This window comes from Topomyia yanbarensis, chromosome 2 (assembly GCF_030247195.1).
Source record: "Topomyia yanbarensis strain Yona2022 chromosome 2, ASM3024719v1, whole genome shotgun sequence".
NCBI lineage: Eukaryota > Metazoa > Arthropoda > Insecta > Diptera > Culicidae > Topomyia > Topomyia yanbarensis.
Genome location: NC_080671.1, coordinates 72061646 through 72080847, shown reverse-complemented (window position 1 = coordinate 72080847; position 19202 = coordinate 72061646). Strand labels below are relative to the sequence as shown.

Here is a 19202-nt window from a genome sequence, read left to right as displayed (position 1 = left end):
GGCAGTGTGAAAACACGGTGAAAAGTAAATAAGAACTTGACTGGTTGGCAGTGTGCAATGTACTATTGAATGCAGGAAGCAAATTGACACTCATTGGAAGCTTGATTACGGGCAATTATAACGAAGATCTCCAAGCGATGCTCTGCGATTTCTGTTCAGCATTACCTCTGTTCTCAAATTCAGTTGTAATCACCAAGATCGTTAAATTCGTCCCATTCCGCCTTCCATAATTGCTCGAAAACACTTACCTGGAAACTTGTACAGCGACACTTCGTTGCAGTTGATCTCCAGCAGGGCCGTCTCGTTCGGCAAGCTGGCACACCGACACATAGTATTGATGGGACATTCGTACGAGATATCCTGATTAGTGTATAGGATATTTCGATTATCCAGCTTCCACGCATCGGTTCCGTATCGTGTTCGTATCGCACTGAAGAGCAGCGCCCAGTAGATCAAACTGATGCGCCAACCGCTCCTGGGATCTACCATCGTTACACAAACCATAAACTTCCACGGGCGCACACTTTCACTTCCACCGATACCGACGAACACTGTCCGGAAATCTGAAATTGATTGTGAGAGGTTGAAAAATGAATTAGGCCCGTGACAGTGAGATTAACTAGAAATGGTAGAAAATTGGACATTCAACATGTTTTCCGTACGTTCGTTTTCGCTTGACAGCAAACCCAGACCAACCGTTTACAGTCGAGCTTCCTTATACCGATGTTTCACTTGGAAAAACTAACCCTACAGGCAGGAAACTGTACCGGGTTCTGTGTGTGTGCATGATGATTCTGAGCATAGAAAATATAACCCCCATTTATCATAACCTAGATCGGACCAGCGAACTCGCATTCCCAGACTACCTCCGTTCTCCGGTTGCTAACCGGGGAAAAGAAAAATGAAAAATCCAGCACCCGAATCGACTCACTTGATAACGTTCCGTGGAATGTAGAAAGCAATCGGAACGACAATTGCTGTGTGATATATTGAAGATATATATCACTTGTTAGGAAAGTTTTATTTTTTTCTCCGATTAACCAGCAGTACCGGTGCTGAGAGACGCTGGGTTTTTATTCGTGTTTAATAGTTTTTTTTCCGCCAATGCGGGATGGAGTGAATCTTTGATTTTCCGGAATATCGCATACTTTGCGATATACTTATTTTGGAACGTTTGCTTCGAAGAAGACTGTATGCAGAATTTGCATTGTGTGGAAGCGAACATGTCTGTTATTATCCGATCCGGTAAAGTTAGAAGGCGAGTTAGTCTTTCGACAGTAAAACGGAAATTTATTGCTCTGATATGGTAGTTCCGAGATAAGGTGCTGGTTCAACGTACCGGTCATCATATGTTCGAACTTCAGCCGAAAATGATTTTTAGTCTCAGTTCGATTTTGAAACTATTATTATTAAAGCTGTTGAGATAGAACTTAATTTTTTTGTTTGTTTGACACGGTTCAATGCGTTAGCTTAGAGGACCCGGGGGTTTATTTATAGCCTGTCAGCACAATGAGCCACAAAGAGCGAAATACACCGATTGAAAATAGAGCAGCACAAAAACATTGCGATGTGCAGAACGACCGCACAAAGAGACACTTGAAAACGAAAAAGAGTGCACCAAGAGCTGCACAATTTCGTTCAAAGAGTCACCTTGAAGAGCCACTTTTTTGTGCCTCCCCTCACTGGAAAGCAGGTAAGAAGGCGAATCAAACTACAATTCAGATAAAGTTTGATCGGCAGAACGTTTTAAAAATGTTTTTTTGTTACCTTCTCTACTCACGTGCGCGTGGGACCAAGATACACACTAAAGAGCCTCTTTATTTCTACTCTTTGTGGCGTGCAGCCATGGCGTAGAATACACGTGTGGGAGCAACACGCATCGGAGTGAAGAGGTTTATTGTGAAAGAGAAGAGCGGTGGTTCGCATGAAAAGTGCAAAGAGCGTTTGTTATTCTTCTCTTTATTTGCTCTGAGATGCATAACATCAGATGCCTGTCAGATCCTGTGCGCGCATCTTGCTATTGCGAGCGGAGATCTTTTTTCGCGTCGGGAAAATGTTCCTTTTTTGCCAACTTCGGAGTCATTTATGTCTCTCTCGTTGTCGTTTATGTCCGTATCTTGATTACTGTCTTGATACTCGCTGATCAGATGTTTCTCTTGGCTTCTTTCCCTTGCGGGTCACGACACGAGTGTCAACTCTTCTTCTGTGGTGGTAGCTTCTTCACTTGTGGTATTAGTTGTTGAGTTGGAAATGCTTGACGCAGTTTTGTAATCGTTAATGTTACCTGAACAATAGCCACAAATTTGGCAACAGTTTGCGATTCAGGAGCCTGGGTTTTGGCATTTCTTTCTACAGCTGGGCTTTCCTCAGCGGTTTCTTGACATGGTTGTCGGTAATGTGCCGTTTGTTCAAAGCACTGGCATATAATATTTTGTCCTTGATATGTACATAGAGTTCGCTGTGAAATGGTATCACCTCCTTCTCTTTTGTACTGCATGGTAAGGTAGGAGGGAAAAGGCTGGTCGCAGGTAGACCAAAAACACCATTTGAAATACCTGGAAAGTAGTTTCTCCATGTGTCCTCCGTAATAGATTCCACTTCTCCGAAATACGGCATGAATCTTTAAATTACCACTCATTTAATATGACTTCAATATTTCCATTATACATATATACAGAGATCTTGATTTTGACGTTGTTACAAACAAGCATGTATTTTAAGTTGTTCTGCGAAATGAATATTTTCGCCTGTGAGAATTTGGTGAAGATTAACCGTTGTGTCCGAGGCGGTACCCGGGTACCTTTTTAAGTTTCAATTAATGAAATTCCCATGTTTTATCCATAGCTGGAAATTGAAACTTTGTGACACCTTAGAATTTCACTAAGTCACGTTTTTGGGTTAATAATATTGTTGATGTAGTAAGGGGGGAGTGAGGAGGGTCTCCTGAATTTTTTTACTACGTAACAGGCCGACGTGAGTATCCGGGTACTCACAAAACTAAAATGCCCATAACTAAGGTAATATCCAACCGATTTCGATACTTTTGAGTGTTTTGGATTCAGGAACTCATCCACTTGGTGAACTTGGTAAAAATGAATCGGGTTACTTCATTCGGTTCCCGGGAATCCGGGTTTCTGGAAGCAGGTTCCAGTGCTGGGGTACTATTTGCGAACTTCAATGGAATACTAGCAATATGGGAATCAAAATCCTTGGAATTGCATCAGTAGGCTGTATTTCGTGGTTTTGGAACCAATTGGTGATTTGACCCCGGAACGGACATTCCGGAGCAGATTACCGTGGGGCCGTGAGTGGCCATTCCATTCCAATTCAATTTTTCAAAATTGCCATAGGGTCCCGTAACAATAAAAAAAGACTTTCGAGACAATTTGAAGAGTTTTGATACTTTTATTGCTAGGACATTATTAAAATTAACAAATCTTACCCTAGTACTGGAACATTACTCCGGAAAATCCGGATTACCAAAAACACGATCCATTCTTCCGGGTCTATTTTACAGAATCAAAAAGTGGACGAGTTCCTGAATCCAAAACATCTAAACGTGTCCAAATCGGTTACAGGAAGATATAGTTATGAGCATTTCAATTTGTGGGTACCCGGGTACCCTCATTGGCCTGTTAAAAGTTTTTTTTTGTTGGACACATAACTGTTAACAGCACTGCGTGCCTGACGTGCTCAAGCTGGATGAAGGTGACTTCCAAAAACCGAAGCTGCATTTTCACCTTCAGCAGATATTCCACATCACGAATACTCGGTCTAATGCGAAAAGACCTGAAGTTAATGGCCACTGTGTTAAGCCGTTTTGTTGATGAAACTCAGTCACCTTGATAGATCACTACGCAAGAATAAAAATAAAAATCTTTTGTTCTTCAGACAATGCACACAAGTTACTGATAGAACTGTAATTCTGTTTGATACTACAATAGTAACACCAGTGATTCCCTCTTTGTACACACCCAGAAATATTTTGTTGACACGCCATCGCATAGTGGTTCCAAAGTGCGAAAAGTGGGACTTCTAAATTGCGCTGGAGCTATTGGGTATTTTTCCTTGAAAATTTGGGTAGAAGTAGTTTAGAGTGTACCTTATTTTTATCGCTGTCAGTTTTTCGAAAATTGTAAAAAAAATGCGAAAAGCAACGTCGCGAATTGATTTTGCGCAAGGGTCTGGAAAATCCTCAACTTTCTCATCGGGACATCGAAAAACAACTCGGCATCGTGCAGTCAACGATAAGTCGTGTGCTCAAATGTTACTACCAAACTCTGAGCACCGAACGGAAGCAGGAATGCGATCAGAATGGATGTTCTATTAGTGTGCAGGATCACAAGCATGTAGTGAAAGCATTTAAGCGGAATTCCAATGCTCCGGTCAGGGATGTGAATCTGTCCAAGTCTTTCGTTCAGAGAGTCAAAGACCGGGAGAAACTGCATACGTAGGAAATGAAGAAGGCTCCAAATCATGACGAATGGCAAAATACGGTGGGAAAGTCACGGGCTCCGAAATTGTACCTACACCCAGATGCTGACGAAGCCTCATGTCTCATCATGGATGATAAAACTTACGTCAAGGCGTACTTCTGGCAGCTCTTTCGGGCCCACTGTTCTTCAACCGCCCAGTAGGAACGTTCAAAATTTGCCAATAAGTACATGATTTGGCAAGCGATATGCTCATGTGGTAAACGGAGTGCGCCTCTCGTGACTACTGTAAACGGGATCTACCCGAAGGAATGTCTACAGAAGCGTCTGCTTCCTCTGTTGAAGCACTATTCAAAGGTTGTCCTGGAGTGGTACGTAACAAACGGGATCACAATCGTACTCAAGGATAAGACTCCCCCTACCGCACCGAAACTAAAGCCCATCAAAAAATACTGGGCAATTTTGAATCAAGCACCACGGAAGCATCCCAGCAGGTCAAATCTTAAGAAGGCATGAAGAAAAAAAGAGTTTCCGTACAGAAGAAACTGCAGCCAGATGTTGAACAGAACCTAATGAGTGGAGTTAAGCGTAAAGTGCAAGGGTACGGTGATGGTATTGAAGTTGAGTGAAATGAATATGCCAAATGCTTACTAAGGGGATATATTTTATTGTTTTTCCTTGAAACTCTGGTGCTTCGTTTGATAGGACCTAGTACTACATAGGCTTTAGTAGTTACAGCATTGAAGTATAGCTTAAGTTCAAGTGTAACACCGAGTTCCTTAATGAATGAACTCATTCTACGGGACCAGCATTCACTACGTACTCAAACATAATCGGCGAGAGTACTTGTGTGTATGTAATTATGTTTTATTTCAGAATGTTTATAGTCATTCCGTTTCTATCACACCAACTCATGATCCTATCGATGTCCATCTGAAGTGCACAGCAATCTACTAGAGTTGTTATGATGCGATATATTTTCATATTATCTGCGTACATCATATTTCACGCTGTCAACTCACTGCAAAGGTTATTCACGAAGAGCACGAAGAGGAGAGGTCCAAGTTGGCTTCCTTAAGGTTGGCTCCCCGCTTCGCCCCGATCTACTCGATCTGTCCAGCGATACCGGGTGGAGCGTAGCTTCCGATTCACTGGCTGTTCGACGCGGTCTACTCGATCTAGTGCTCGGGGGTGTATCTAGCCATCTCACGAGCTACACGGAGGGTATCGAGATCGGTAGAGCCTGGAATTTTTCCCAAAAGCCATCGACCATGCATTTCTGTAGGGCTTTCCTGAACATGTCCGGTAACGCCAGGTTCGCGGTCTTCAGCGCCACGTTAGGATTTTTTTCGTTTTCAATCGTTTTCGCCACTATTAGGAGCTGGTCGTTGAATACTCGATTGTCACCAGTATTTTCATAGTTTGCATCTACATACGGTGTAGGCGATCAAGCGGTTCGGTCGAACTTTGAGAAAAGATCTTCCACGATAATTTTAGTTTGTCAGCGCACTTTCAGCTGGCGTCGTTGGATCCTCGATCTTTGCCATCACGACATGGTAAGCGTTACGCCAGGAGTTAACGTCTACTTCTCCATATGGCTTGTTATGCCAGGTAGACTTATTAAGCACTATCTCGCGTTTAAAAGAAACCATTGCCGCCCGGAATATCACCATATGCTCTTCTCTGACTGCCTCAAATCTTACTCTCTGAACGCGTCTTCTGGCTTTAGGCAGACTTAGATGATGCTGTGCATTTCGTTTCACGCTGGCCGTCGCGACGGTAGTTCTTCTGCTCCATTTTCCTCGTTATTTTTCCATCACACGCCTTCGCTACTTTTTCCGACTGCTCATCGGCACTGGGAATTGGAGTGACGCTGTCAGCGCGAAGTGCTTCCATAAAAAGGTCCTTGTTGAAGTCATTTATTTTCCACTTCCACTCGCCAGTCCTCACTTTCCGCGTTACAGTGCAATTCCTCCGACCAATGCACAGTGGTCCAGAATGCAAATTTAGCAGGAATTTTAACTTTTTGCTAAAATTAAATGACTTAGCCTTACAACATGTTTGGCAAAGTTGTTGTACTTTGCAAGGCCCTTCTTTTTGTTTAAACCGATGCTAGGGTGGTTCTAAATTTAGCAATATTTTACAAAAAACTTTTAGCAATATTTTACAAAAGAACTTTTCAACGGTTTGAGATAGAGCTTTATTGTCTTCGATGAAGTTGTAGAGCAACACATTTTAGACAAAGTTGCTGAAGACATGCAAGCTCTCGCTTTTATATTTTCCATTGCACGAGAAATTCAAATGTAAGCTTTAGGGTGTTCCTTAAAAAACGGTTTTATTTCTATAACTTTTGAAGTTTTTATTTTACGCTAAATACCTTTTGGACAACTTAAAGATTATTTTAGGGCGCATAATTTGCTTTATAACACCAACTACTTAACTTTTTTCGTTTTAAAGTTATAAGAACTTTTATATAAAAAATATAACTTTTTCAAGTATAATTATCTTCGATTCGGGCACTGAACATTAAATACTGTTGCTTTCATATAAAATATGCTTTGTAGTATAGATCACCAAAAAATGGCAAATACGATATTTTTTTATATCTTGCAATATTTACTCAAAAATAGTTTACTTTAGTAAAAAGTATATAAAACTTTCTAACGAGCGAAGCTAGAGGTTCAATATATTAAGACAAAATGTTCTCTTTCAAAATATCTGAAAGTATTTCTAAAGTGATCTTAATGAAAAATCAAAACTGCAATAGTTGTTCAAAGAAATCCAATTTTTAAGAAACACCCTAAATTTTTTTGGTAAATTTCTTGTAAAATGCAAAGTATACGACATGGAGTTTCAGTGTCTTCGATAAAGTTTTTCAAAATTTAATTATCTTCAATTTTGTGGAAGACAGCGAAACTCTATCTCGAACCATTAAAAAGTTATTTTTCTGATTTAAAAAAAAATAGAATCACCCTACCCACTATTTACAATAATAGAAAAGTATTGTAAAGTGCAATATTTTATCATGAAAACGAAACTACATTTTTTATATTGTGCACCGTGAAAGTAATTTAAACATATTACAAAGAGTCAATTCATGAAAAACCAAATTTTTAATATAACTTTTTCTGTTTTCATTTTTTTACAACATGTCCTTCAGATGTTTTTCAGAGTTTTTGAAGACGAACATTTTCTTCTAATTCATCAAAACTCTAGCTTTTATTGTTCAGAAGATATAAGCACTTAATATTTCAAAAATAGATTTTTTTTAAATCAATTTTATGAAATTTTAAATAATATCGCATTCCCAAATTTTTGCTAAATTATAACTCTAATCATGACCTTATTTATAGTTCAAAAAGAATTATCTTTTATTTGCCCCAAATGAGTAATAATGTTATTCAAAACAACCCCATTTTTGGCGAAAAAGTGCTCATAACTTTTCAACGTAAATAGCTAGATATATGGTGCCATAAAATAAATTATTCGCCTTCAAACAATCTTAAAGTTGTCTGAAGACTACTTCAGTTTTTAATGAATACAGAAAAAGTTATTGGAAGAAAACTGTACTTCGAAGAAACACACTAAGCTCCGGCTTAAAATTTATTGGAAAATAGAAAGAATGGCAGATATTATTATTATTATTGTTTATTGGGGCTTTAACCTAGAGGTCATTCGCCCATGAAATAAAGCGGGATTACAATTAATAAATATTACATGTCATATTGTTTGCGGAGGGTTTGCGTTATCCATTTTATTGTTAAATGCTATCGTATAGGCCGGCGTCTTTTAGGAAGAGGAGGAGTGCCTCCTCCCGAACCGGGTCATTGGATAGGATGTCCCGTATCGGACCAGTCAGGCCGTACTGACGCCGTAGGTCCTCCAGTTCCCGGCAGTTGCACAGCAGGTGTTCGACGGTGAGCCGGGTGTTGCAGGTGGCACATTCTGGGACGGGCTCGCTGGACACGGTGTGTGCGTGGGTTACTCGTGTGTGCCCCACGTGGAGTCGGGAGAGTATTTTTTGTTTCCTCTGGCTGTCTCGGTCGGTCCAGGTGTCGGCTGAGCCTTTGAGTTTTTGGGTGTGATTTCGAGAACTCCGCCAGTGGTTGGTGAATCCGTTCTGCAAGCTGGTGTTGAATTCCCTGATGATGTCAATGGTTGGAGTTTCATTAGGGAGCCGGGTCCGGGCACGTTTGCCGATGAGGGCTACCCTTGATGCCGCTGTGACCCGGAACCCAGCAGATGGTAACCAGTGGGTCTCGAAGAGTCTCGATGGCCTGGACGAAGCGATGTTTGGAGGTCCCGCTAGCGACGTCCCTCAGGACCGAGAGTGAGTCTGTAAAGATGACCGTTGGAGTATCGGTGGGTCTTCTGATCATTTCCACTGCAATGGCGGCCGCTTCCGCCGAGAAAACTGAGCAGGAGGGAGGTAGGCGGAAGGAGAGCCCGTTCCCCAAGCCGCTGATCCCCGCTTCTACACCGTCGTTCGCTTTGGAACCGTCGGTAAATATTTTAGTGTGATGTGAATATCTTCGGTTAATTAGCTGTCTATATTTAACTAGTATGCTGCTGGGGTGGTCGCCAACTTTTATAGTGCGGGCAAGGCTGTCGTCGGTGTTGGGTCCGGGGTCGTACCAGGCCCGCGGTCTCGCCCGGTGTAGACGAGCGATGGGTGGGAGGTCGTTGCTGGTGAACTCCTGGTGCAGGTTGGAGGCGGTGGTGAGAAGGGGGCAGAGCTCTTCTGAAGGCCACCCTGGCTGTTTCCCAGTGGCAGGGTAGTACTCCTGCCTCTACACAGGCAGCTTCGGCCGGGGTACTCGGTAGTAGACCGGAGGCTAGCCGCACCGCTCCGTGGTATAAGGGCCCGAGGATGTCGGAGAGTCCGTCTAGGTTCCGGCAAGTCATCTCGATTCCGTAGAAGATTCTGCTGTGGATAAGAGATCGTCCGACGTTCAGCGCTGCTCGGCGGATGTTTTTGGGTGGTGGGCGCAAATGGTCCGCGCTAATCGCTTTCTGCTCTGGCAGTCTTTTTTCAGTCGCCGGAAGTGTGGTATCATTGTCAGTTTCCGGTCGAGGGTGATTCCGAGGACGACCGGTTCCTTTCGGAACGGAATTACTGTACCGTTGAGGCGGACTGGACGAGCGTTGGCAGGGTGATAAGTGCTGCAGCAGTGTGTAATGGCGCACTTGGTGGCGGTGATGTTGAATCCATCGGCCGACTGCGTTGACGGCGGCCTGCAGAGATATTTTTGTGCGCGGGATCGTCTTCCCGAGGGCCACCAATATGATGTCGTCCGCGTACACGAAGACATAGACGCCCCCGGGTAGCGCGGTGAAGAGCGAATTCATCCTCACTAAGAAGAGGGTCACTGCTAGTATCGATCCTTGTGGCACTCCGTTGGCCTCGCGGAATTCGTCGGAAAGTGTGCCGCCTATGCATACCCGAAAGCGGCGGTTGGTTAGGAAGTTTTGGATGAAGACGCCTAGGTTCCCCTGTATTCCCCATCGTTGGAGTTGTTGAATGACACCTTCTCGCCAGACTGTGTTGTAAGCTTTTGCTATGTAGAGTATGGCAATATCGGCGTGGATGCCTTCGGACCTTGCTCTGTATAATACCTCGCCGAGCGAACCCAGGTGGGCTCCGGTGCCGAGTCCCTTCCGGAAAGCGAATTGGCGTGGGTCGAGTAGTTTTTCGTCTTCCAGCCACGTGGTCAGTAGGGTGTCCCAAAATGACATCATGTTAAAAAAGTCATCGGGCTCACTTCTTAAATGAAAGGTTAGGGTATTAGGACCACTTTCTTCTTCGGAGTGAGTTTGCTAAAACGCTTCCTACTGGTGGCGACTTTTGATTTTTTGAAAAATGGGCCGATTTTGGATAAAATTTCAAATTCATGCCTGTTGAAGTGGTCCTGAACTGTCTTAGATATTTTTTCAGTATTTTTTATTTTTTTGGAGATCCAAACGGAGAAGTTTGGTTAGTTAGTTTGTACAAATTTTGAATTATAATAGCGGCAGAGCCATTAAAACTTAGCAAAAAGTGAAATTTTTGGTGCTTTTCAGTATTTTTTCTTCAAAACTGGGTATCTACAAAATTTTAAAAGTACAGAAAACACTTTATATGGTTGAGCCGAATTTAGGGGCGTAATTTTGCTGAAGAAAGTGTATAGCTACGGCCAATGGGGTATAAGTTATTTACATTTTTGACCACTGGTCAGCCGCCGGTTTATCATCGTCTCCAGTGTCTTAGTGGTGCATGACAGCAGGCAGATTGGCCTGAAGTCGCTCGGGGCACGGGTACCCTGGCATTTTTTAGGAATTGGGACTACGTGGGCCAGTTTCCATTCCTCTGGAAAGGACCCGCGTTCCCAGATAGTGTTAAAAGAGTCTAGGAGGGCTCTTTTGCCTCCAGGCGGAAGATGCCTAAGCATCGGGTAACCAATCCTGTCAGGGCCGTCGGACTTTCCTCGTGCGTTAGTGAGAGCGACGGCAAGTTCAGCTCCGGTAAAGGGTCTGTTGTAGGTGGCTGCGGAGTCTGGCGTGAAGGTCGTAGGCGAGGCTTCGAGTCTGCTTTTTTTCTGAGCGAATGCGGCTGGCAGAGCTTTGTCGGCGGATAACGATTCGAAGTGGCGGCCTATTTTGTTCGCGATTAAGAATGACAGATAGAGCTTACATGTCTTCAGCAAACTTTTCCAAAATTTGTCGTTCTACAACTTCGCTGAAGGTCGTTTGGCTCTAGCTAGAATGATTAAAAAGTTAATTTTTTGATCTTGGTAAAATTAGAACCACCCTAACTGTTGTTTTAACAAAAAGAGGGGGCTCATTAACTACGAAAACTTCTCCAAAGACTTAATAAGGTTAAGTTGTTTAGTTTTAGTAAAATCTCAAAATTCCTGCTAAGTTTGCATTCTGGACCACTGTGCATTGGGGTAACGAGTGCAATGATCGTGTATTACTGAGAACCATAATCTTATATCGTGTTATCGTAGGTGATATAGTGTGAATTGGCACATTGTTCTAAGCAACTCACCCCTTAATGAGCATTCTTTGAAGTACGGCCCGGCGTCTGCGAAACCGAAACAATACTGTCCCGTCCCGGAACAGCAGATTCTCCGTGCCGCGTCCCCTCACGATAGCACAAACGAAACACTGCTTTCGATGGTGGTATTCTCACCTGCTTTCTTATCGTTTAACAATAAAACCACAGAGCAAGACAGAATCAAATTCAACTTGTTGAAGAATCTACCAGGACCTGCCAAGAGAGGCTTGTTGAATTTATTTAATAAGTTTCTTTTGGGTAAAATTGTCGCTCATAACTGGAAGTAGATAAAGGTTATGGCCATCCAAAAACCAGGATCACCAACCTCCGACCACAACTCGTATCGACAGATTGTAATTCTGTCGTGCATACGGAAATTGTTTGAGAAAATGATTATATTCTCCCTAGATCATAATATAATCATACCGGTCGCATTTTTAGTGTGTTCTAGTGATAATATACACGTGAACTGAGGTCTTAGTTGACTACAAATTAGCATTATGGAATTAAATGGTAGATAACTTATATTAAGTGCTCCTGAAATATGGCTAATGATTGCTACTTAAGATCCATTGTGCTTAAGAGGGAAAACAGACATTCATTTACAGATATGTAAGTATCCCAGCCAACATTTTGATTCACTTTAATAAGTTGCAATTTGATTAACTGCACTCTTCAACGATATGAATTGATTGTATAAAATGCGCAGATCTCTTCTATGTGAACAAAAGTGGAGGCCATATACGTACAACAAATCGGTATAGTAGAACTATGTGATTTACGACGAATTTTGATCTCATAAGAAGCATTGTACAATCATCTAGCTTATCATTTTGAGTTTATATGTGATCAACTTTACAATCACACATGAAGGTTTATGCAGCTTAAGGTCCTCAATGTGGTAACAAGAAGTATTTTTTTAAAAATAATATTATGAAAATAAAAAAAAATCGGGATGGAATTTCCATAATTCCTTCATAAGACACAGTTATGCCCACACTAGTAGATATGTTTTTCATGGGTAAGGTTGGAGTTACTGGAACATCAATTATTAAAATTACCTGATACGATTTACTTCCAGTTTCGAACCTGAGATCTTCGTATTCCCAGCATAGCCGCTATGTACTCATCTATTCATACACTGTCAAGCAACGATTATATTTGATCATTTTTATCGCTTTGTGATTACGATCTAAAAATACCATAATGCAATTTAAATATGGCACTCCAATGATACCTTCTATACCTGTCAAATCACAACCTACATTCTGTACTATTTTTACCATTTTTTTGTTAACCATTTTTGTTAACGACCTATTGAGTTAATTTGTCAACAGTTTATCGTGTATTATTAGTAAAGTCGGTTCCGACAGCATGAAGTAACAAGTTACTTTGCGCTTGTTCGGACATGCCGTAGACTCAGGTGATTCGCATTTCTAATGCCAAAAGACCCTGACCACTACGGTAGCAGACAAAGGGTTAAGTCGCCGGTGAGCTCTAAGCTTGCATATATGATCCTTCCACGCTTTTCTAAACTTTCTCCTTTCAACACCTTGCTCTCCCTTGAGTACTATGGCTCTAAATATTGAAAAATATACTTCACCTTCCAGTCCCTTGCTAATTAAATGCCGAAAAAACTGTTGATACATTCTGTACTCAAGCCATTTTTATTGCTCCAATATTTAACTAGTCTGGCAGAGAATTTGCGAAGTGCTATAAGGAGGTGACTATTTTTTGAACGATTTTGCAGTTTAATCCAATTGCAAATTAATTTATATACAATGCTTCAAAATTGTCTTTATTATTCCGCATATACAATTTTGTTTTAAGTTGTAGTGGACTAATAAATAACTTCAAGTCTACATTGTATTTCGATCACAGATTTGCATTTTATGTGAACTTTTTACAACAAAACATAATTTTTGCTTGCACTATTTGTAATTTTGATTTAGTCTGTCATTATTTGTAATTTATTGTAAACTTTTATATACGATTGCTGGTTTGCTGGGATGTGATAAATTGTCTGTGATTTAGCAGCAATCGGCACCCGATCAAATAGATGAATAACTCCAGTTATCTTGAACATTTATAAACATTTGTACCCTACTAACAGCAATCCTAAGTGTTTATACACTGAACCAGAATATGCAAGGTTCTCGAACATTGCAACTACAATAAATCACTCGATTTCCGCAGTACGCAAGAAAAACCTATAATACTGAATGACATCGTAAAAGAAAAATGACATACCTAAGCCCCTTCGTTTCTATATGCACGCGCCATCAGTCCATACCAGTCGAACATCGCACACCGAAACGATCAATCCATCGGGCTGCGTACTTCCTTCCCCATGTCTATCGACGACATCCGACAAAAAATAAATCAGAAAACTGTGAAACAATAAATCATTCCAGGAAACGATAATTTCCTCTGTTTGCGATTTTCTTCACTAGGAGTCAATCTTGATGCCATCTAGCCTATCCCCCCACCCATGACCCTTTGTAACGTGTTGGGTTTTACAATACGTAGACAGACACAGCAGAAAGGGGGTAAACATAACCTAAACGAATAACCTAAGCATCTGCTTTGTTCGGATTTGACCAAGGAAATCCGTTCTGCACCCACTTTCGGATTCACAAGTCCGTGGCAATAAATTCACATCGCCTTCTATCAACGTCAAAATCTCCGAACCCCGGGCTTCTTTTGGACCGAGCAACGAAAAAGTAAAAGGCGCTCAAACTCCAGATGGGATCTCGTCCTTGCCAGCGAGCCATATGCTTTTGCTGGCCGCTATTGTGTATCCTACGGTGTGTGTGCCTGAGTGCGCGCAGATGTGCGATGATCAGAGAACTTCTCAAGAGTAGCATCGTCGTTATTAACCTTTTTTTTCGAGTTTTTCCTTCCTTTGATAGTGAATGCGACGGCAGGAAGCTGGCTGGTGAAGGTTCTAGGTTGCCGCTTTTGTTACTGGCAGATATCATGGCCAGCATTATATTGAATCACACGAGCGAAGTGAAGCCCGCAACGAGATAAGGCTCATCATCAAATCCACTGACCGTGTATTACAAGATAATAATCAATCAAGTCGGATGTGACGGAGAATGGACGAACACCGGAGTGGTTTGTCATGCTTTTCGACACATGAGGTTAGCTGGATTTGGCCAGGGTTTAATCTGCTGTTCGTGGGTTGAACTTGGTTGGTTGCCCATCAGTTAGAATAAGTACTAATAAAAAGGACAATTAAAAGCAGAACACTTTCCAAAGGCAAAACCCAATTAGAGAGAACAGCATAAATCGAACCGTACCCGATCCAACCCTGTCCCTCGCACATTGTATAGCACCACTAGAGCTGCAAATACGTGTCGAGAGAAAATCGATACGGGGCTCCTCGACGCGTTTCGAGTCCGCAGGCTTCCATCAAAAGCACGAGTTGCCGTAGCAATCGGTTAAGCATTATACGCCAAACCTTTTACTATATGCTTGCATTGTTTCGGCAGGCGTCGGCGTTAATGGTTCCAATCCACAATAAAGGCACGAATATTTCCAATTCCAAATGCACAGCCCCGCCCGATATCCGGCTTTATACACCGCCCTGTCAGTGAAAAGTCGCGTGCTTTGCAAGGAGTGAGGTGCAAAGAATTTCGTTTTACCCGAAATGATCCCATCGGCGTGTCGGTGGGAGGATTATGTTTCGCGAAATGTAATTTTCTCTGCCGCCTAACATTTGTTCGAGGAATCCGGTGACAAAAAGGCGGGAAAAGCTGCACGTGAAACCATACTTACTGTTGAGGCTAACGCTACAAGTTACAGCTCAATCTTGCAACAGTTGGAATGTGAGCTTCTTTGAGTTCTTTACGAGCCTGTTCAACGGATGGATGGCGGAGAGAGAGAGAGGGGGAGCACAGAAACAGGAGAATTTATGAAGAGTTTCCGCGACAAGCCGACGCTTAAATTTATGATGCCTTGTCAGTGGAATGGTTTATTGTTTGATGTGATTCCTGTTTCGGGGAAGCTTTCGGGTAATTTTTGTCAGACTTTTAATGCGCAACGGATTTCGCGTTGAGTTATTGATGGCTTCTGTGTGGATTAAGTGTCCCTATTAGACACCAATGTGTTGGTAGATTTGTGAAGACAGCAGCTAAAGACCGAACACGAAATTATTAAATTAGTTATGATATTTGCGTTTCGTCTCATCAGAATCTGACACAAACTTAGTGACAGGATTAAGCTAGCACCGGATTGACGCTAGCTCCAAAAAAGGAAAACTATGTGTGTTTCTGAGCAGTCCTCCATGATGTCCCGCAAGAAAAGAAGTTTTGTCAATCCGGCGCTAGCTTAATCCTGTCACTAAGTTAGTGGCAGATTCTGATGAGACGGAGTCGAAACGTAAATTCTATAGAATCATCGGTGCTCAAGTAAACGCCAAAGAAGATCACTTCACATTAGTGGTCATAAAAAGGGGTGGCATGCTCTAGAAGACACAAAAGAAGATATTTTTCGTGAGATTTTGGAAAAGTGAACACATTTGGAATATTCAAATAATTTTTATCGTTAATAATGTCCCAAAATGCGGTGTTATGACTATTCCATGGACACAACTCGTTGCCTAATTTGTTGAAAAAGTTCAGCTCATAATTCTTGTTCAAAACAATGAAACTACAACGATTTCCAAGTAAACGAAGAGCCCATGATACCCCATGCTCATGATGCAAATTAACCTCCACCATATTTTGGTGTATTTATGGTTCATGAGAATTCGCTCGTGTATCCTATTTACATAATTATATTTCTCTCATTAGCCCAAAAAAATGTTTATTCTTGTTTTCTTCTAGAACACTCAAAACTGTACATTTGGTGAGATAACAATAGCAACCGTGGGCCCTTAATGGGAGGTTCTCATTCAAAATTTAAAAAAAAATTCTTTCCTTTTTTTGAAAGGTATAAGTGTCCACTATATTGTGTTAAACGGGTTTTTTCGATCCGCGGATGGGACAACCGCCATGGGACTCTCCTATTTCGAGACACGCGTCTCAGGTAGAAACCTTTTTATGACATTAGGCACGTTCTCAGAATACTAAAAGTCGCACTGTACATGTGTACAGCTCTCGGTAACATATTTCACAGCTTGATCTGTAGAGGTATCGCAGACTAATCATAAGTTATCAAACAGCCACAGAAAACGAAAAATGTTAGTCACAATTGTTACAATCATATTTTGGTCCACCATTGCCATTTTTATTTTTGCAATTTTTTTTTTTATTTTGATATACATTAACTCAAATTTGTGTTATTAATCACATAACCTATTTTTTGGCTGAAAAACCTCCTATTTTCCAATAAGGGTCCGCCATATTGGATCGTCCATTTTGTATTTCAAAAAACTGACTTCATCGAAAGTGTTCTCAAAGCTTTAATCACGTGTACCTCAAAAAAATATTTTTCAAAGCTGCGTACAATCTCATTTGAAAATGGAACAATTTAAGACTTCATCTTTTGAGCACTCGAAAGAAATCCTTTTTCATTGGAGGAATAACCTATAAAATCTACAAATTCTTTGTATTAGTAGTGTATTTTTAGTGATGGGGACGGGCATATCGTAGTTGGTAAATCAATTGCCTTGTATGCAGCGCACCTGGGTTCGAATACCAACCCCGCACATAGTGTTAGAGATTTTTCTAACCCGAAGACGCGAATGACCTTAAGATTAAAACCTCTATAATCGAAAAAAAATAGTGAAGCCTAAAGTGAAACAGAGGGATAAAAATCGATCTCAAAGTTTGAGATCACACCCTTTCGTCAAATTTGATGTATTTTACCAGTTCAGTCATTCCTACAATAAATTGAGTTTACTTTAGAGCCTTATTAGTTTTGCATTTCAGGTCGATCCTGAGGCAGCAGACTGTACGCAGTTTTGCAATTCCACGCGCACTTAACCTTAGACAGAATGTTACCACGGGCGCTATTTTGCTATTTCCGCTTGAAAAGCAAAAAAAAATTTTAAAGGTATACGAAAATATAAGCTTTTCGAATTTTAAAACTGTTTCCTTTTTCTATGTTTTTTTCATTGGCCCACAAAAAAAATCCAAACTTAGCTTACTTTTTGTTCATTTGAATAAGAACCTCCCCTTAATAACGATTTTTCGACATTCTTGTCGTTGTTGTCATACATTAGCACTCCTGTCGCGGTAAATGCGAAAAGCTATGAGCATGATGAATGCCTTTAGAAAAGGCCGGTAACCTCGAATGTCATGTCATGGAAGGTCTGTGGTAAATCGGTATATCGGTTTGTCAATTTCGTATATTTCTCATAATTTCTGTCAATTCGTAATTTTTACGTTTCTGCTTTTCCGGATTCTAGATCCATGCATAAATGGCCTCTTTCGAAAAAGACTCATCTAATGGCGAATTAGATGTCGATCAACATTCGCTATCAAAGTATCCCATTACTCGTTCGGGGTCCGACACATTGAACTCGCTCGTACCATTAGTGATTTTTTTCCGACTCAGAGATAAAACGCTTAGTATTCGGAAGCTTTCGAAAGACCGGACGGAGTAGTATTTGTCCTTCAAGCAAATGTCATGGCTAAACACTACATTCCTATGAAGGAATACCATATCTACGTACCTGCACACAAAGTGAAGATCGACGGTGTGCCGGCGATGGTGGGTTTACCGTGTCCGGACTCATGTAGACTGAGGGCGATGGGGAGCTTTCTCGTTTCGTTGTCACCTAACTGAGGCCCATCAAGAGGCCGGCACAGTGCCCAAACTGTCAGTCAATTTCCCACTCCCTGGTGGGTGGCTCAGTCTTGTACTTGGAGAAATACTTCCAGAAGGTTTAGAAAACCCGAAAACTAGTACACAACATAAGAAAAAAATATGAAGTACATGAAGACAGCTTAGAACGCAGTTATTGGCGCCAATTCGTCGACGGGTTAACAAGAGAAACATTGATGAGCACTAGGGTGTCCCAAAATGACATAATGTTAAAAAAGTCATCGGACTCACTTCTTAAATGAAAGGTTAGGGTATCAGGACCACTTTCTTCTTCGGAGTGAATTTGTTAAAACGCTCCCTACTAGTGGCGAATTTTGATTTTTCGAAAAATGGGCCGATTTTGGGTAAAATTTCAAATTCATGCTTGTTGAAGCGCTTCTGATATGTTTTAGATTTTTTTCAGCATTTTTTTATTTTTCTGGAGATCCAAATGGAGAAGTTTGGTTAGTTAGTTTGTACAAATTGTGGATTATAAGAGCGACAGAGCCTTTTAAACTCAGTAAAAAGTGTAGTTTTTGGTGTTTTTCATTAGTTTTTCTTCAAAACTGGGTTTCTACAAAATTTTAAAAGTATAGGAAACACTTCAAGTAGTTGAGCCAAACATAGGGGCGTATTTTTGCTGAAGAAAGTATATAGCTACGGCTAGTGACGTATGAGTTATTTAAGTTTTTGCTAGATAACCTTTTGATATTTATGCTATTCATAAAAAATAACACTGTTACACAAAGCAAAACAATTTCAGTGTGCTTAGTCCGCATTTTATTTTTCGTAAAATATGAGCAAAATGATGAAAAATTGCGTTTTCTTCTTATCTCTACTACATCAGAATCGGTTTTTATGAGCATTTGACGATTTTTTTAAAAATTATTTAGTATATTATTAAACACCTAGTGGGGTTGAAAATCATGAAAATTAAACAAATATGTCGAGTTAGAGGCAAGTTATAGCGTATATTT

At 41.1% G+C, this 19202-nt stretch overlaps 2 protein-coding genes across 2 annotated transcripts in view; both read right to left on the bottom strand.

Moving 5' to 3' along the window:
* LOC131678423 (uncharacterized) overlaps positions 1–19202 on the bottom strand; it is a 444679-nt gene that overhangs the window by 162400 nt on the left and 263077 nt on the right. The window contains exon 2 of the mRNA XM_058958574.1: positions 249–563. Coding sequence (XP_058814557.1) covers positions 249–504 — 256 coding nt within the window. The 5' untranslated portion in view covers positions 505–563. The remainder of the gene's footprint in view (positions 1–248; positions 564–19202) is intronic.
* LOC131679522 (uncharacterized) lies at positions 8194–10169 on the bottom strand. The gene is made up of 4 exons (XM_058960261.1): positions 9186–10169; positions 8644–9130; positions 8434–8575; positions 8194–8392 (listed from the first exon to the last, which is right to left on the bottom strand). The coding sequence occupies exons 1-4, from the start codon at positions 10167–10169 to the stop codon at positions 8194–8196; spliced, it is 1812 nt and encodes a 603-aa protein (XP_058816244.1).